Source organism: Balaenoptera musculus, chromosome 11, assembly GCF_009873245.2.
Source record: "Balaenoptera musculus isolate JJ_BM4_2016_0621 chromosome 11, mBalMus1.pri.v3, whole genome shotgun sequence".
Taxonomy (NCBI): domain Eukaryota; kingdom Metazoa; phylum Chordata; class Mammalia; order Artiodactyla; family Balaenopteridae; genus Balaenoptera; species Balaenoptera musculus.
Window position 1 is genome coordinate 39,584,653 of NC_045795.1, and position 18,256 is coordinate 39,602,908.

The 18,256-nt window shown below is 39.1% G+C and overlaps 1 protein-coding gene across 1 annotated transcript; it reads right to left on the bottom strand.

Annotated features, from left to right (window-relative positions):
- Nucleotides 1–5,048: 5,048 nt before the first annotated feature.
- On the bottom strand, nt 5,049–18,256 carry SNRPC (small nuclear ribonucleoprotein polypeptide C). The gene is made up of 6 exons (XM_036870543.1): nt 18,192–18,256; nt 17,793–17,835; nt 11,751–11,859; nt 9,352–9,441; nt 7,989–8,093; nt 5,049–5,392 (listed from the first exon to the last, which is right to left on the bottom strand). The coding sequence occupies exons 1-6, from the start codon at nt 18,197–18,199 to the stop codon at nt 5,268–5,270; spliced, it is 480 nt and encodes a 159-aa protein (XP_036726438.1). The 5' UTR covers nt 18,200–18,256; the 3' UTR covers nt 5,049–5,267.

The window sequence follows — 18,256 nt, forward strand, 5'->3', positions numbered from 1 at the left end:
AGCCCTGAGAGATAAAAGGGATGAAGAGGGGGAAAATATAGCATTTGAGTGTAGAGGTAAAATTCTTTGTCCTAGTTTTTACTTCTATATTCTTTCAACAAGCATCCCCAGAAAGTACTAGGATGTGATGTACAGGCAAAGAGGAGGGGGGAAGGATTAGAGACCTGTTTCTCAGGGTCACTGTGAAAGCTACGTACTTACAAAGGACTTTGAGATCTTGGCCTCCTGTGGTGAGTTCAAAGTCGCATCATCATATGAGGACGTAAGTCATCTTATGGGCTTTTCAAGAATGTGAAACCAGTTTGCCTTTATTTTTTCGGCTGTGCCACACGGCATGTGGGATCTTAGTTCCCCCACCAGGGATTGAACCCGCACCCCCTGCAATGGGAGCTCGGAATCTTAACCACTGGACCGCCAGGGAAGTGCCCTTATGGGCTTTTCCTAATTGGCAGCCAGGGAAAGATACTTATTCAAAAGGAACAAGTATGGGACTTCCCTAGTGGCGCAGTGGTTAAGAATCCGCCTGCCAATGCAGGGGACACGGGTTCGATCCCTGGTCCTGGAAGACCCCACATGCCGCGGAGCAACTAAGCCCGCGAGCCACTACTGAGTCCGCGTGCCACAACTACTGAAGCCCGTGCGCTTAGAGTCCATGCTCTGCAACAAGAGAAGCCACCGCAATGAGAAGCCCATGCACCGCAACGAAAGAGTAGCCCCCGCTCACCGCAACTAGAGAAAGCTGGCGCGCAACAACAAGGACCCAACACAGCCAAAAATAAATAAATTTATTAAAAAAAAAAAAAAAAGGGAACAAGTATGGAGAATTTGGACAATCACCTGGTAGGTGATCAAAATTACTGTTACCAATGAGGGGCGGATGCCTGTGTGCCTGCCTACAGATGTGATAGTCTAGGGATGCAACTGAGGACATGTACCAAACTGTAATCATGAGGAAACATCAGGCAAACCCAAAATGAGAAATGAGGAACATCCTATTAAACAAAAGCTGGTGAAATAATCAGTGTCATAAAAGACAAAAGAGAGGCTGAGGAATTGTTCTAGATTAAAAGGAGACTAAGGAGATGTGACAAAAATTTAAAGTACATGATTCCAGAGAGGATTCTCTACAGGAAAGGGGGAAAAAATACAAGGACAATGTTGGATCAGTGGGCAAAAATGAAACATGGTTGGTAGATTGAATTATTGAATCAAGGTTGATAACTAAACCACAGCTGTATAAGAGAATATACAGCTCTTAGGAAATACACACTTAAACATTTATGGTAAAGGGTATGATACAAGCAATTTACTCTCAAATGGTTCAGAATAAAAAAGAATGTATAATATATGGAGAGAGAGAGAGAGAGAGAGAGAGCACAAGCACAAATGATAAAGCAAATGAGGTGAAATGCTAACAGCTAACAAAAGGTGATGGGTGATTCTGATCAAAGGGTATGTAAGTGTTCTTTGTGCAGTTCTTAAACTTTTCTGTAAGTTTGAAATCTACCACCCTGACCCTTAAAGAGCAAGAACAATAAGGATCATTCGGACTTTTTTATTCCTGCACTTGTCTGATGAACTATTCTAGATGCTGAATTTGATCCTGTGCCAGAAAGTCTAACCTTTAAGTTTTCAATTGGCAGGGAAAGAAATGTCTTCAATTAGTTAATGTTTATTAAGGTTTTCATGTAAAACAATATACCAGGCAAGCCTTCGGGACACTTCTGTCAGAGGAACAAGTATGGAGAATTTGGACAATCACCTGGTAGGTGATCAAAATTACTAGAGCAAATAGTAATTTACTAAATAAATTACTATGAGTAATAGTGATTTAGTAGTATTAGTAAATAGTAATTTACTAATACTAATTTACTAATAGATCACCTTAGTAAAATTACTAAGGTAGGCCAGGCTTTTTTCTTCTGTTCACCAAGTGACAGATACCATCTGACTGAAGCTATGTAATTGGGACAAGCACTTAATCACCACTGGACTTTTTCCATACAGGATGACCAAGTTAGCCTGTGGTTCTATGCAAGGATCCCATTTCTCATGCAGCCTGGAATCAAGAGGCCTGGCATTATGACAAACCATTAAAGCTGTGCAGTAGACATGACAGCTTGGACTTCTTTTTTTAATTTTTTTTATACACAAGTTCTTATTATCCATTTAATACATATTTGTGTATATATGTCAATCCCAATCTCCCAAATCATCCCACCACCAACCCCCCACCACCACTTTCCCCCCTTGGTGTCCATACATTTGTTCTCTACATCTGTGTCTCTATCTCTATTTCTGCCCTGCAAACCGGTTCATCTGTACCATTTTTCTAGGTTCCACATACATGCGTTAATACACGATATTTGTTTTTCTCTTTCTGACTTACTTCACTCCATATGACAGTCTCTAGGTCCATCCACGTCTCTACAAATGACCCAATTTCGTTCCTTTTTATGGCTGAGTAATATTCCATTGTATATATGTACCACATCTTCTTTATCCGTTTGTCTGTCGATGAGCATTTAGGTTGCTTCCATGACCTGACTATTGTAAATAGTGCTGCAATGAACACTGGGCTGCATGTGTCTTTTTGAATTATGGTTTTCTCTGGGTATATGCCCAGTAGTGGGATGTCTAAAACCAGATGTCTAAAGGCATAAATCAATAGCAGCAAGTTTATCTTCTTTATAGCCTCTTACAAAGGAAATGTCTTATGATCATTCATTATAATAATAGTTTGCCCTAGGAGTTAATAAACAAAATAAAAAGAACCTTCCTTAGAACTATTTATTCCTACTTTTGTTCACTGTAGTTAAAACTTGTTAAACTTTTAAGTCATCATATTGTTTTTCTGAAGCTATGTAAAACACTTTCTTCAAAGACTAGAAATGTTTCTAGGGTGGATGTTCAACCTTAAAAACATACTGTGGAAAAAGCTTCCTTTTAGGAAAACCTGGGTTGTTTTCTGTGGATCCACAGGCTCTTTACCTTGAGCCTCACAGAGCTACACAAAACAGAAACTTGCTGAGTCACACATAAGCTCACTTGGCACGGTTTCCCCTAACAAACCCTTAAGTCTGCAGAAGATTTTAAAAACAAATCTGAGCTATAAAAGACAGACATATAAACTATCAATTTATGAGACTTAAGTCCTCCTTAAAAAGATGTGACAATAAAAAACTAAAAAGCAACAAGTAGTCCTGGCAGAAGCTCAGACTAGGAAGTTGACTCAGCTCCTACAGAGGCTGAGCATAAAGATCATCTCACTGTAAGGATATCTATTTCTAACCTCTTGTTTACCTAGATATGGTGATTTATTTGCCTAAATTAGCTTCTCTTCAAAATATTCATGAGTTTCTAGGGAAAAAAGTAATCTACCCATTGTCATTTCAATTTCTAGCTACAAATCTTTTCAAAATTATAGACACATACATAGAGTTATACTTTTTGGTTTTTTTATTTTTAAAATATTTATTTATTTATTTGGTTGCGCCGGGTCTTAGTTGCAGCAGGTGGGCTCCTTAGTTGTGGCATGCGAACTCTTAGTTGCAGCATGCATGTGGGATCTAGTTCCCTGACCAGGGATGGAACCCGGGCCCCCTGCATTGGGAGCTCGGAGTCTTAACCACTGCGCCACCAGGGAAGTCCCCAGAGTTACAATATTGAGTAAAATAGATCCTAAGACAGAGTTTGCCAAACCCACTAATAATAATCAAAATTTCCTAGGGAGCTTTCCCAAAACGCAAACTTCCTAAGCCCTAAACCAGATATATAGAATCAAAATCTGGCACCTTTATTTTGGAAAAGGTCCTCCATTATTCTGATCACCAGGCCAGGTTGTAAACTGTTGGTTTAGGGCACCCTCTGCCCATCACTATAACAATAACCTCAGATGGGAAAGGTGGCTTCTTTTGTTTTTTTTTAAATAGCTAATGATTCAAAATCCAAAAGATACAAAAAGGTGGCAAACCTTTCTCCTTCATCCCTGTCCCCCAGCCACCCATTTACTCTTCATGGGCAGCCAATATCACCAGCTGCTGATCTGTCCAGAGATCCTTTAAGCACACACAGGCACATACAGGTATATCCTTTACAAAAGGATAGCAGCAAACAATACATTGTTATGTGAACAAACCAAAGTGCAGGACAATGTGTATCTTGGAGTTCTTTCCCCATCAGTATAGAACTTCCTTATTCTGTTTCAACAAGCATGGTACATGCCACTTTGTGGATGTAACATACTTGATAAATCAGTCCCCTTTCACTGGACACCTATGTGATTTCCAGTCTCTTGCTATAACGCATAATCTTGTACACAAGTCATTTCATACATGTTCAAGTCTATCTGTAGGATAAATTCCTAGACATAGAAACGCTATGTCGAAGGATACAAGTATTGTAATTCTGAGCGATACTGCCAAATTGCCCTCCCCAGAGGTTATACAGTTTTCACTCCCACTTGTAGTATGAAATAGGAATTTAGATTTTACACTGAGCTGAATATGAACAGTGGCGATGGCTTACTTTCTAGATGCCTCCCTGAAAATATCCTCCTTTTATAGCCTAGTAACAAATAACATTCTGTAAACACCTTCTGCACCATGAAAATCTGCATAGTTTTTCCATTACTAATAGAACATTTTCTGACTATTTGAAGTCCAAGAAAAAGAGGAGCTGAGTGAAAGGAGGTTAAGGCAATTCTTGCTGCTGTTAGCTGACATGCACTCACCGTGAAGCCTTTTTCCCTACTTTAGCATAAAAGAATTAAAAATTTCCACTTGCTACACAAAGCATTATTAATGTGAAAAGTTAACCAGGTGCTGTTTATTATTTTAATCAACAAAAGCTCTACAAGTGTTGGATTTACCAGTTTTTGCACAAGAGAACTTTACTAAATAAAGACAAGGTGCCCAAAGGGACCCACTCTACAGCTAAGGGAAAAGAAGTCATACAGAGGGCATGCTGAAGAAATGAGCTAGAGAAACACAACTGGACTCTCCTTTAAAATACAAAAAGAATACAGAAGGGAGAAAAAAGGGAACACATTTTTAACTAAAAGAATTGACAATTTTATTTTCACATTTCACAATACAAATGAAAATTGCTTTTTTTGTCCCACCACTCCCCTCCAAAACTACTCTCTCTTTGATAGGAAGGGGGAGCAAGTCTTCCTTGTCATCCTGTTAGAAAACATCCCGAGTCACAGCACCATGATCTCCTGGTGAAGTAATATAAAACTGATATAAAGAGGCTCCCCAATCTCCTTATCTGTCTGGTCGAGTCATTCCTGGCCGGGTGGGCACCATCATGGGACGGGCAGGAGGTCTCATCATTGGGGGCCCAGGCATCATTGGCATGTGGCCTCCCATAGGCGGCCTCATTCCAGGAGCTGCAGGTAAAACAAAGAAAAGGAAAAAAAAAAGTCAAAAATACTACTTAGGAGAGCTTGATGGGACTTCAATTAAAGACAGAAAAGTAGCCCCCCCCTGCAAAATGCTGGAAAAAAGACATACTTGACAGAAGAAACGCAACAAATTCATCACATCTGTAAATTACTTAGACATTCTCAAACAAAAAACAAAAAGGTCAAAACAAGAACCATATGGGAATCATGATCTAATGATAGTAAGGGGGAAACTATTAATAGACTGCTTTCCAGAAATCACCAGGGACTAGTTCCCTAAATTGACCTTTTTTCTCACTCAGGGAAATTCACAACTAAGTCACATGTTACTCAGTCAGCTCTTTTAATCAGTTCTATCCATCATATAACCAGGAGCTATTTCATGAATGTACACAGGCACAGAGGACAATCTTACCACTAAGCGTTTGTTCGGAGTTGTAGGAAAGGTGAGCAGGAGGCCCATGCTGAGAACCTGTTAGTAACCATACTTAGCTCAAGTCAAGAAAAATAATAGGCAATAATGTGATTTATAACAATTAGCACACACACACAAATCTGATTTTTCTAATACATTTCAGAAACTATTAATGAGTTTTTTTTAAGTGTCCCATCAATACACCAGCCAAATAAATGAGTCAGGGAAGGGAGGGCAAGCAGACAGGTGAGGTTTGGGGAGGAATACAGGCAGCTTCACGGGAGTGGTAATGTTCTACTTCCTCAGCTGGGTGGTGGGTTCATGGTATTAATTGTATTACTATGCCTTATAATTTTCATGTTACGTATCTTCTTTTTAAATATCAAATTTTACCTAATTATTTATTTTCAACTAAATCATTTTGATTAAAGGCTTGCAATAAATGCTTCAAGAGAAAACTAAAGTTGAATACAGCCTTATCACAAAAAGTAAAACACAAGTATATGCAAAAACACAAAATCCAATAGGTACAGAATTAAGATAAATTTCAACAGAAACAGAAAATACTAAAACTTCTAAATATCTTATTAAAAAATCCCTCCATAACATAACCTGTATTCAGCATTTCTTAGAAGAAACTGATCTAGACCAAAGACTGAAAATGAGGGCCCTGAAAACTTTTTCTTTGGTCTCCATAATGCCTTAAATCTTAATTAGTTGTCAACATTGGCAATTACTATGTCTTGTTACTAATAAGTAATTCTAGACTTCTTATTTCATCTTTTTATTGTGGAAATGTTCAAACATACACAAGCATAGAAAAAAAGAATATAATGAACATCCATGTACCCATCAACCAGCTTAAACAGCAACCTTGTTTTATCTTATCCCCACCCATTCTTATCCCTGCCCACCCCCCAGCTACTCAATTATTTTAATGCAAATCCCATAATTTTATTATTTTATCCTGGCTAAAAACAACAACAACAACAAAATACTCAGGCAAATTGGCAACACTAAGCCTGTATTCTCAAATGTCAACCACAGGTTGACGCTGAGTTCTAGAAGGCTTCTTTATATGTGACAAGCATTCCCCAATTCACATCCCTAACCCCTCTAGGAATGTGAATCTGTGATCCCAATTTAAGAATGCAAAAGACATCCGAATCAGTTAGATTGTGTTTTGGATTCACAAGCCAGTAAGGCAGGAATTCTCTTTATCTAAACTCTCCCACCCCTAAATGATACCCACAGCAGGCATACTGAATGTTTCTGGCCAGGAAGCTACTCTAATGCCTTTGCACCTTGTCTTACCAGTTGAGTTGTAGGCTTCTTATGTCAGCTGTAGTTACTCTAATTACATAATGTAATTATTCTGCAAACTGATGAAATATGAATGTAGAGAAAGAACTATTTCTATAAAAACTAAGCTGATAATAAGAAAGACTCAGGCAAATCATCCCCCAAAAGTACTCACAAATTTGGTAAGCGAAACGATCATAAAAAATAGAAATTAAATTGCCTCACAAGGTCTCTAACCACTTCACAGAAAATGAAACTGAAGTTGGTAAAGGATGCATTGAGTATGGCTTTCTGGTTTATGCAAGAAATATACGGTGTTCCAGTCAGTAGACTCATTCTCAAAGCAAAGGCCCTGACCATGTATCAGAAAACTCTGCAAATTAATGTACATTTATGTTTATGTTAAAATAAAATGTTTGAGGCATAAGTTTTTTCCCCTTCCTGAATAAAAGACTAACTACCAGGCCTAAGGCCTTTTTCATAAATACTAATTAACCTAGTTAACCTGCAAGATTAAATCAGCAATAGGCGGTAGCTCTGCTCCAAATCAAAACCAAGAAAAGCAGCAGCACAAATATATATCTACCCTTCTCCACATTATAAATGGCCAAAAGTCAGGAGGGAGTGAGGAAACAGGAGGGACAGAGGAGAAGGAAAAAAGAGGCAGTCTTATCCTGCTTTCAGTTGTACAAGGTCTTTGGATACCATCCAATTACACTGATAAACCAAGTATTTCTTTTTATCATTATAGATTCACCAAATGTAATTTGCTGCAATACATTTAGACAGCTAATTAAGAATTCTATTTAAATGGAAAGCTAAAACACAATGGAGCATCCAAGAAGGAAAGAGATTCAAACTTACCAGGTCCCACTGGCATCATCCCAGGAGGAGGAGGGCCCATCATTGGCATCATGGGAGGGCCCCCCATGTGGGGTGCTGGCATCATCCCAGGGCGAGGAGGACCCGCTGAAATAAAGAATGGAGCCTGAGGCTGAGATATGCTTGTATATTAACATTCTCTCTTCTCAATGAAATAGGGCCTCATGATCTGGCCCAAATTCTGTAACAGTTCTGTAACTTCTTACGGTTTCTTTTATAACAGCAGAGTCACAAAAATCAGTGGGCTACAAAACTTTAGTTACATTATGACTAAAAAACAAGAACAAGTCTGCCTAGACAGAAGTGTAAAATAAAGATAAGTTTCCGAGGTTAAAAAGATTCCAACAGTTTAAATTTTTAAAAGAAGGGTATTATACCCCTGATGAACTTAAGCCACAAGTACCTAATTTCAGATCTTTTTTTTTTTTTCCCAATCAAAACCTAGGTTTAAGAGAGTCTTTGGAAATACGAAAATGTTCCGCACAGATATTCCTGAACAATAACAATATGGAACAACTTAAATGTCCAACAATAAGCAAATGGTGAGACTAATTATGTACATTCATACCATTGACTATTCTACCATTAAAAATAATGGAGTTGAGTGCCAGCCAGTCAGGATCGAGTAGGAGAGAGAGCCTGTGAGCCTGATCAGGTCCCAGGATGGCAGGATTCCAAGAAGGGTTTGGTGGGTCACTAGTGGTCTATCTGCATTAGTGTGCAACTATTATAAACAGCCTACTTCTCTGTGTTTATATCCATGATAATTTACAGGACTGAGTTCAGGTCTGAGTTCAATTTTAATCTGAATCCTTCCAGGAGGGCCAAAGAACTTATGGCCTAGTTGCTCAATGTCCTCCTGTCTGTCATGCAGAAACAACACACCTTCCCAGAGAGGAGAGTCCTTTGATCCACTCCTCTTTTAACTATGCAATTTTTGTCTTTCACAGGTATATATATTGGTTTTAGATGAGTTACAAGGTTGGGAGAGAGACTGAGGAGTTTATCAGCTACATCAATCCTCCAGTGTTGTATTCATAGCAGTAAACAACTCAGCAGCAATACCTCTTTATACATCAGCTCATCTAATCACAGGTACATTCTTAGCTTTCCATTGACTCTATCTCAGACCCACTTGAGATGCCACAAATATAATACCCTAATAATAAGGTAATCAGAAGGTAACTCTAAAGATATTTCAGAAATTATACCACTGAAGTTGTTTTCTATTACTGCCTATGTATTCATTTAATGAACATTTGAAAGCCAACTGTGAGATAATCTAACAAAATCAAGGATAATCTGCCCAGTTACACCCCTTAAGATAAAAACTTTATAAACTTACGGAGGCTGGGGGGAGGTGGAATCATTGCCCCTGCAGGAGGAGGAGCAGAGAATGGAGTAGGAGGTATCTTTCCTTGTTGGAATGCAGCGGCTTTGGAGAGTGAGAAAAAAAACAACAAACAGTGAATGAGAATTCAACAACCCATTTATTTACTAAAATAACCACTTTCGTTTAAATTTTTAACTGTCCCATTATTTCACTCTAAAAAGCATTCATCTAAGATTACTACATCATGGTCTCCACAGTTTTTAAATCAACTTTAGGTACTCACAAGCTAAAACTGCAATTAATTGGTTTACTGATCTGGGTTTTTTAACCTGTTTTTATTTCATCAGCATTCCTATGGATGAATTAACTATGAGAGACTAGTTAACTATGAGTGAAAACCTCCCACCTATAAATGTCTTACCAAAGGGCAGCAGTCATCTTTAATCTGTACATGTAGTTTACACTCAATTCAAACTGCTCATAGTTTTGTTTAAAAAATGTGTGATAACTGCCCAGAGGCCAGGCTTTGTAAAATTTCAATCCTTCCTATATATGCTTTCCTCCATAAAAACAATACACCATTTTGGTTTACCTGTTTTGAAATTAATGCACTGAGGTAAGAGATGTAAAAGAAAGATTTCAAAGCAAGAGCCTGCTCCGAAGGAGATTATGATCTTGAAAAAATGTCCAATAAAATTACCTTTTAATTTTTCTTTCAGACAATATGAGGCACAAATGAAAACAAAAGAATCTGAAGATTGTTTATATTTGCTTTGGGAAAGGAGTCATACATAAATACTAAAATACACACTCAAAAAGTCTATTCCTGAATTTGTTAGCCCTTCCCAATTCAGTGCAGCCTGCAGCCCAGACACTCTCCCATTCCACTCCAACCCCACAAGTGCAAAGGAGATCAAATTACTCAAGTAGATCACTGGTAATTCATGAGAACCAGATCCAAAAAATGACCTAGAGTAGAGATTTATGAACAGCTATCATATTCCTCCAAACAGAGCGTGCTAAGGGATCACATCCTCCAGCAAAAGCCTTTTCCAATCAAAAGTCACCTCCCACACGTTGTGTAGGACAGCTTGTAAAGGCTGAAGAGGGAGTGGCTAAGTAGTGGACTCAACATCAACATAATCCTGAACATGATGAGGTATGCCCCCAAGGGCTTGCTTCTTATCCTGTAAAAGTCTTTCATCAAAAACATTTACTCATCTTAAAATATTCGGCTGAGCACAAAAAATAACAAACATAATGCTAACCTTTAATGCAAGAAACTTCTAACATCTTTTCAAATAGAGAAAATGATTACATTATATTTTTTCCCAAATGCAATGAGACAATGTCTGAGATTTGCTCCTTAATAATCCAGGAGGGGAAAGGGAGTAGATTGCCTCAACAAGGGGCAATTCTGTCCCTTTGGGAACACCGGGCAATGTGTGAAGATATTTTTAGTCACAACTGGGCATTGCTATTGGCATCTAGCGGGTATAGGCCAGGGTTGCTGAACAGTCTACAATGCACAGGACAGCCCCCAACAAAGAATTATCAGGCCCCAAATATCAATAGTGCTAAGTTTGAGAACTTTAGTATAAATGAAACAAGACTGCCGCAGCAGGGTGATGCGGGTGTGGCAGCCATGGAAGGTTTATTCTCTAAAGTTCTCCTTCTATTGTGCTTAAAATTTTCCATGATAGTTTTGCTTTTTTAAAAAAAAAATAAAATCACACCACAATCAAAGTCCACATTTGCCTGCCAGTTCTGGGTACAATGAACAATTCGGAAAGGCCATGTTTCAAATACACCAGGATGATCTAACATAAAAATGCAGTATCTCTTTCTGTCAGTGCCTTGGACCCAACTATCCTAAACAACAAAAATGTTCTTAATTAAACAAAAAGAGTATGGCCTGTATGGCAGGGGTCCAAAACATACCCAAACTATTCTTGTCACATCAGTTACTTCCTTTGTGACCAGTTATCTTTGCCAGGACAACAAAGAATAAAAGTCTCTCAAACTCTTCAAAGAGAGCTACAAACTCACCCCCACCTTTTCCTATTACTACCGGAAAACAGATCTAAAAACCATGGCTCACTACAAACGAGGTTCTGCATAAATGTGCTACAAAATCTGGTCCACATCAGTAGTGAAATATTAGGCAACTCATTCTTCTCTGCCCAAATTGCCAGTCTAATCAATACCTGATTGCTCTAACCTCAAAAATTAATATTAATGTTTTCCTATATCCCTGGGAAACCAATGACCTTCCACTTCTTTGATTCAGCACATCAGAATGCTCCTATTTATCATTCAGAATGAGTTGCTTCTGTGAAAAACAACAGAGAGACAGGGACGAGAAAGAATGGGACCATTCTACCACATCAGAACAAGAGACTGAAACGCACTTGTTTTGTCAATCAGGCTCTGAGCCTGCTCTTCCATCCATTTCTGATAGTAGTCTTTCACATTCTCTTTGTGTTTCCTACCACTGCAGTGTGTCTTTCTCACAGATGGCTGTAAAACAAAAGGTTGTATCAGTCAGAGAAACAAATATCCAAAACCAGAAATTTTTTAAAGCCTTACCTTTTAATAGGTAGCCTGGCTACCTCTAGCAGCCTTAGCTGGTGCCAAAGCATCACTTAAAAACATTATCCAGGGCTTCCCTGGTGGTGCAGTGGTTGAGAATCCGCCTGCCAATGCAGGGGATGCGGGTTCGAGCCCTGGTTTGGGAAGATCCCACATACCACAGAGCAACTAGGCCTGTGAGCCACAACTACTGAGCCTGAGCGTCTGGAGCCTGTGCTCCGCAACAAGAGAGGCCGAGATAGTGAGAGGTCCACGCACCGCGATGAAGAGTGGCCCCCGCTCACCACAACTAGAGAAAGCCCTCGCACAGAAACGAAGACCCAACACAGCCAAAAATAAATAAATTAATTAATTAATTAAAAAAAAAAAAAAAAAAACATTATCCAGCAACGTACTGTGGTAATTTACCTATTGTATTTATTATCTAAACCAGGGGTCAGAAAACAATGGCCCATGGGCCAGCCACCTGATTTTGTGGAAAAAAAGTACTGGAATACAGTGGTATTCATTTGTTTATGTATAGTCTATGTCTTGTCTCTACAAGAGCAGAGTTGAGCAGTTGCAACAAAGACTGTATGGTCCACAAACCCAAAATAATTACAAGCTGGCATTTGAAGAAAATGTTTACAATCCACTGATCTAGAAAACAGTATCATATAATGCCCTTTCTTAGGCTATTGTACAGCAAAATAATATAGCTTATATACATTTAAATAACACTGTTTATGGGAATATATTCTTTTAAAGAACCATGGGTCTAGAATATAGACTCCATGTGAATCACACACAGACCTTTGTCTCTAGCCCACTAATCCTTTTGTTCTTTCTTTAACAGTTTTATTGAGGTAAAACTGACATAAGATAAACTCCATGCACTTAACCTTCTGGTTTTTTAAGTTAACATTTATTTAACTCTTACTACATGCCAGACACCATGCTATGTACTTCACAAGTAGTGCCTCAATCTCTATAGAAATCACATGTGCATGGTACAGTGGACTACTAATCAGAAAGAACGAATCACTGATACATGCGATACGGACAAATCTCAAAAACGTGCGGAGCAAAAGAAATCAGATACACACAGAGTATATAAGGATCCATTCATATGAAGTTTAAAACCAGTAATAATGATCTTTAGTCATAAACATCAGATCAGGCAGTGCCAGGGGTGCAGGGGACTGACTGCAAAAAAACACAGGGAACTTTCTGGAGCGATGGAAATGTTCTATATCTTGATGCATACATCAAGTTGTAATCATTTGACAAGTCAGCAAACTGTACACTTAAAATGTGTGCATTTAATTGAATATAAATTATAATTCAATACAATTGATTTTAAAAATCACAAGGTTGGACTTCCCTGGTGGTGCAGTGGTTAAGAATCCGCCTGCCAATGCAGGGGACATGGGTTCCATCTCTGGCCCAGGAAGATCCCACATGCCGCGGAGCAACTAAGCTGGTGCGCTACAACTACTGAGCCTGCGTTCTAGAGCCCGCGAGCCACAACTACTGAGCCCGCAAGCTGCAACTACTGAAGCCCATGCGCCTAGAGCTCGTGCTCCGCAACAAGAGAACCCACCGCAAAAAGAAGCCTGTGCACTGCAACGAAGAGTAGCCCCCGCTCACCACAACTAGAGAACAAAAGCCTGCGCACAGCAACGAAGACCCAATGCAGCCAAAAATAAAATTAATAAAAAAATAAAAATCACAAGGTTATTGGGACTTCCCTGGTGGTCCATTGGCTAAGACTCCAAACTCCCAGTGCAGGCAGCCTGCGTTCGATCCCTGGTCAGGGAAGTAGATCACACATGCTGCAACTAAGAGTTTGCATGCCACAACTAAAGATCCCACATGCCACAACCAAGACCCGACACAGCCAAATAAATAAATTTTTTTTTAAATCACTAGTATGTATAAAATAGATAACATGAGAACCTGCTCTATAGCCACTCTACTTCACTTCGCTGTACAACAGAAACTAACACAACATCGTAAAACAACTATACCCCAATAAAAAAAAAAAAGTTAAAAAAATTTAAAAAAATAAAATGGTTGGTTCTACTGGAAAAAAAAAAAAGAAATTAAAAAAAAAAATCATCCACTGCATGCAACTCAATTGTCGGGAAGGACATTTGAATTTTTTTTTTAATTTATTTATCTATTTTTGGCTGTGTTAGGTCTTTGTTGCTGCACATAGGCTTTCTCTAGTTATGGTGAGTGGGGGCTACTCTTCGTTGCGGTGTGTGGGCTTCTCACTGTGGTGGCTTCTCCTGTTGTGGAGCATGGGCTCTAGGAGCATGGGTTCAGTAGTTGTGGCTCGCAGGCTCTAGAGCACAGGCTCACTAGTTGTGGTGCACAGGCTTAGTTCTTCCACGGCATGTGGGATCTGCCTGAACCAGGGCTCGAACCTGTGTCCCCTGCATTGGCAGGTGGATTCTTAACCACTGCACCACCAGGGAAGCCCCAGGACATTTGAATTTTCACAGAAGAAAAATAAGAAAATAAACCCTTTACCTACTTAAAAAAAAAAAACAACAATCACAAGGTTATTATCTTCTGTATATGCTTAAAGACTTGTCTCAAAACACATAGATGGTAAGCAGCAAACTAAGGCCTGGAATCCAGATCTCATTCAGATGCTCCTCACAGCTGCCTTCCTCCCTCCTAACTCTCTTCTCGTGACTGCTTCAGCAGCAGCATATACGACCAACGTCGTGTGAGCAAAACTGTCTTTTTTATGGTCTGTATCTCAAAATATGTTCCCTGTCTCCCAACCACTGTTTACACTAATACAACAACGATGCCTTAAGCTTAATAACAAAATCATGCCTAAGAACCAGAAAAAGCTCAAAAGTTAGAGCACTGAATGTTTTATACAGTCATACTGAACGTTTTATACATTTCAAAGTCCACCACAAGGACTGCTTCAATCACTATGGAAACTTCCTATTTTCACAAGGTATCATGTTAGGACAGCAGTATTACAAGGATTCCTGACATTTCTCATAAAGAGATATTTATTATAAAGAGAGACTTTTCCATTCTCTGAATTCTAGTATTAGCAAGATGAGTTAGTATATGGCAATATAGCACTGGAAAAGGGTAGAAAGGCATAGCCCCCCATACCAACAACTTCAAAAAATTATGGGACTTCCCCGGTGGTCCAGTGATTAAGACTTTGCCTTCCAATGAAGGGGGTGCAGGTTCAATCCCTGGTCAGGGAGCTAAGATCCCACATGCCTCAGGGCCAGAAAAGCAAAACATAAAACAGAAGCAATAAAAAAAAAAAAAAAAAAAAAAAAAAATTATGACTAGGGGTTTGACCTAGAGAGGGGGTTAGGGACAGAAAACCAAACCAAAACAAAAAGATGGGGGATCTATAGGCAAGCTACTACCACTACCAACTTACTGGAGGAGTCTCCTCCAGGACAATCTATAATAATATTTAGAACTATTAGTTCTTCAAGAGGGACCACCCTACTTACATGTTCCACAAATCTATTAATGCTGAACTACATCTAACCATGTGTTAGAAAAAATTCCAAATGAAGTGACAACAGAGAAATTATTGGCTAGGTTCTTGCAGCTACTATTCAAGATGACATCATGATCGATTTCTAATTTCATCAGGTCTCTGCAGAAGCAGCAAAGTAGAGAGCTGCAATTCTGAAGGTATGGCTCATAGACACCACTCAAAGTGCAAGACAGACCAGTGAATTTTAATGTTAAAAGAGCGTATGACATGGTTTCAGATTCCACACTGCAACTAGCCATGTGCTGAGTTTTGGTGCAATAATATAAAGTAATAAAGAATATCCACGATTGTCTAAAAATGCTATTAAAGTACTCCCATATCCATGTGAGGCTGGATTCATCATATACTTCAACCAAAACATAGTGCAACAGATTTAAAGTAGAAGATGAGAATCTGCCAGCTTCCATTAAGTCAGATGTTACACAGGATTCCAAAAATGTTAAAATGCCATTCTTCGTACTGAATTTTTTTGTTTTGGAAAATAGCTATTTTTCACTTTTAAAGTGTTATTTGTATTACAAGTAAAAAGTCTGTTATCACTACCTTTAAATGAATTAATAAGCATTTTTTAAGTTTAAGTTTTAACTTCAAATACAGAAAATTTTAATGGATATAGCCCACTTTTTTTTTTCTTTTTGAATAATCCAGTAATTTTTAAGAGTGTAAAGGGACCATGAAACAAAAAAAGTTTGAGAGCTGCTGGCATAGAAGCTCTGGAGTTAGACTGCCTAGCCTCATCTTCCAGCTCTATACAACTTACTGGTTTTGTAACATCCAGTCAGTTATTTATTCACACTGTCTCAGTTTCCCCCTTTGTAAAATGGGAGATAACACCAACCTCATAGGATTATCATGAGCATTAAACAAAATGATACATGGAAAGCATTTGGAACACTGCCTGACATACAATAAATATTCAATCTTAGTCGCTGTTATTATTTGTTAAGCAGTTTTTAATCAAGTCAAAGTATTCGGTTTAAAATTTAGGCATTTCTTTCCAATTTAATCAGTCAAACATTTAAGAGCCTTGACACAACGAAATATTTGAACTTCAGAACGTTTTCCTAGAATTTTTACTTGTCATATAAATTTTTTTCATCTTTAAACTTGCTAAAGCTTTATTATTTCGGGTCTCCATTGAAAACACTGACTGATGGAAGACTAATAACTTTGAATTATGAAGACAGTTACAGGAAGAGTGGAAAAACAAACACCCCAAAGTATTTTCTCCAAGCATTAGCCCTTAAACCTTAACAAGATGAAATGCACAAATTACAAAATTTTGTAAAAATCTAATTTAGGGAGTTCCCTGGCGGCCTAGCAGTTTGGATTCCGGGCTTTCACTGCTGTGGCCTGGGTTCAACCCCTGGTCAGGGAACTGAGATCCCACAAGCCGCACAGTGCAGCCAAAAAAAAAAACCTAATTTATTACATATAAGGCTTTTCTTAGGTTTCCTTTTATTAAAAAAATAACTTTATTGAGCTATAGCTCACAGATCATACAATTTACAAATTTTAAGTGTACAATTCAACGGGTGTTCGGTATATTCACAGAGCTGGGCAATCATCACTACAATCAATTTTCTTTTTTTTAATTATAGTTGATTTACAATATTATATTAGTTTCAGGTGTAAAAGACAGTGATTCAATATTTTTGTAGATTATGTCCGTTTAAAGTTACAAAATAATGGCTATATTTCCCCTGTGCTGTACAATTAGCTATTTGTACACAGTAGTTTATACCTCTTTTTTTTTTTAAATTAATTAATTTATTTATTTATGGCTGTGTTGGGTCTTCGTTTCTGTGCGAGGGCTTTCTCTAGTTGTGGCAAGCGGGGGCCACTCTTCATCGCGGTGCGCGGGCCTCTCACTCTCGCGGCCTCTCTTGTTGCGGAGCACAGGCTCCAGATGCGCAGGCTCAGTAATTGTGGCTCAGGGGCCCAGCTGCTCTGCGGCATGTGGGATCTTCCCAGACCAGGGCTCGAACTCGTGTCCCCTGCATTAGCAGGCAGATTCTCAACCACTGCGCCACCAGGGAAGCCCAAGTTTATACCTCTTAATCCCATACCTCTATCTTGCCCCTCTCCACTTCCCTTTCCTCACTGGTAACCATTAGTTTGTTCTCTAAATCAATGAGTCTGTTTCTGTTTTGTTATATACATTCGTTTGTTTTATTTTTTTAGATTCCACATACACGTGATAACACAGAGTATTTGTCTCTGACTGACTTATTTCACTAAGCGTAATACTCTCTAGGTCCATCCATGTTGTTGCAAATGGCAGACATATACGGTTTTTTGAAGCTGAAAAGAAACTACTTACAGAGTCATGGGTGAGGTATGTATCGCAGTAGTCACAATAAAACCTGGAAAGAGAAGGAAAGTAGAGAAAGAGAAAATGACAACCCGTTAATAGATGCCCATCCACTGAGGTGCTATTTATTGAAGGTAAAATAGAAAATAAAATAAAGTAAAAGACCTATTCACGATGCGAAGACATCAAACAAAGCGTCCTGACACAAGCCAAGCTTTTGGGTTGCCTTACGGAGAGTCGACCTCCACACTCGTCAAGGGGTATCTAGAAATCCCGGTCTCCCTTCCTCCCCCAGACCCTCTCGCTCCCCCAGAGGCTCCCGGAGCCAGAACCCGCTCTGTGCTCCCCCGCAGGGCCACAATCAGTGATCGAGACCGCGAACACCCCCAGATTCCGGCCCCCACTCACTTAGGCATGTCGCTCTGCAGGCCTTCGGCAACTCCGTTTCGCGCCGCCCGGAAGTGACGCGCACA

What these genes read in the sequence shown, in the direction of transcription:
- SNRPC (XM_036870543.1), bottom strand. An exon ending in CATACCTCACCCATGACTCT is followed by an intron (nt 11,860 to 17,792) that starts GTAAGTAGTTTC and finishes TTTGTTTTACAG; the next exon opens with CCATCTGTGAGAAAGACACA. An exon ending in GAGCCTGATTGACAAAACAA is followed by an intron (nt 9,442 to 11,750) that starts GTGCGTTTCAGT and finishes CACTCTCCAAAG; the next exon opens with CCGCTGCATTCCAACAAGGA.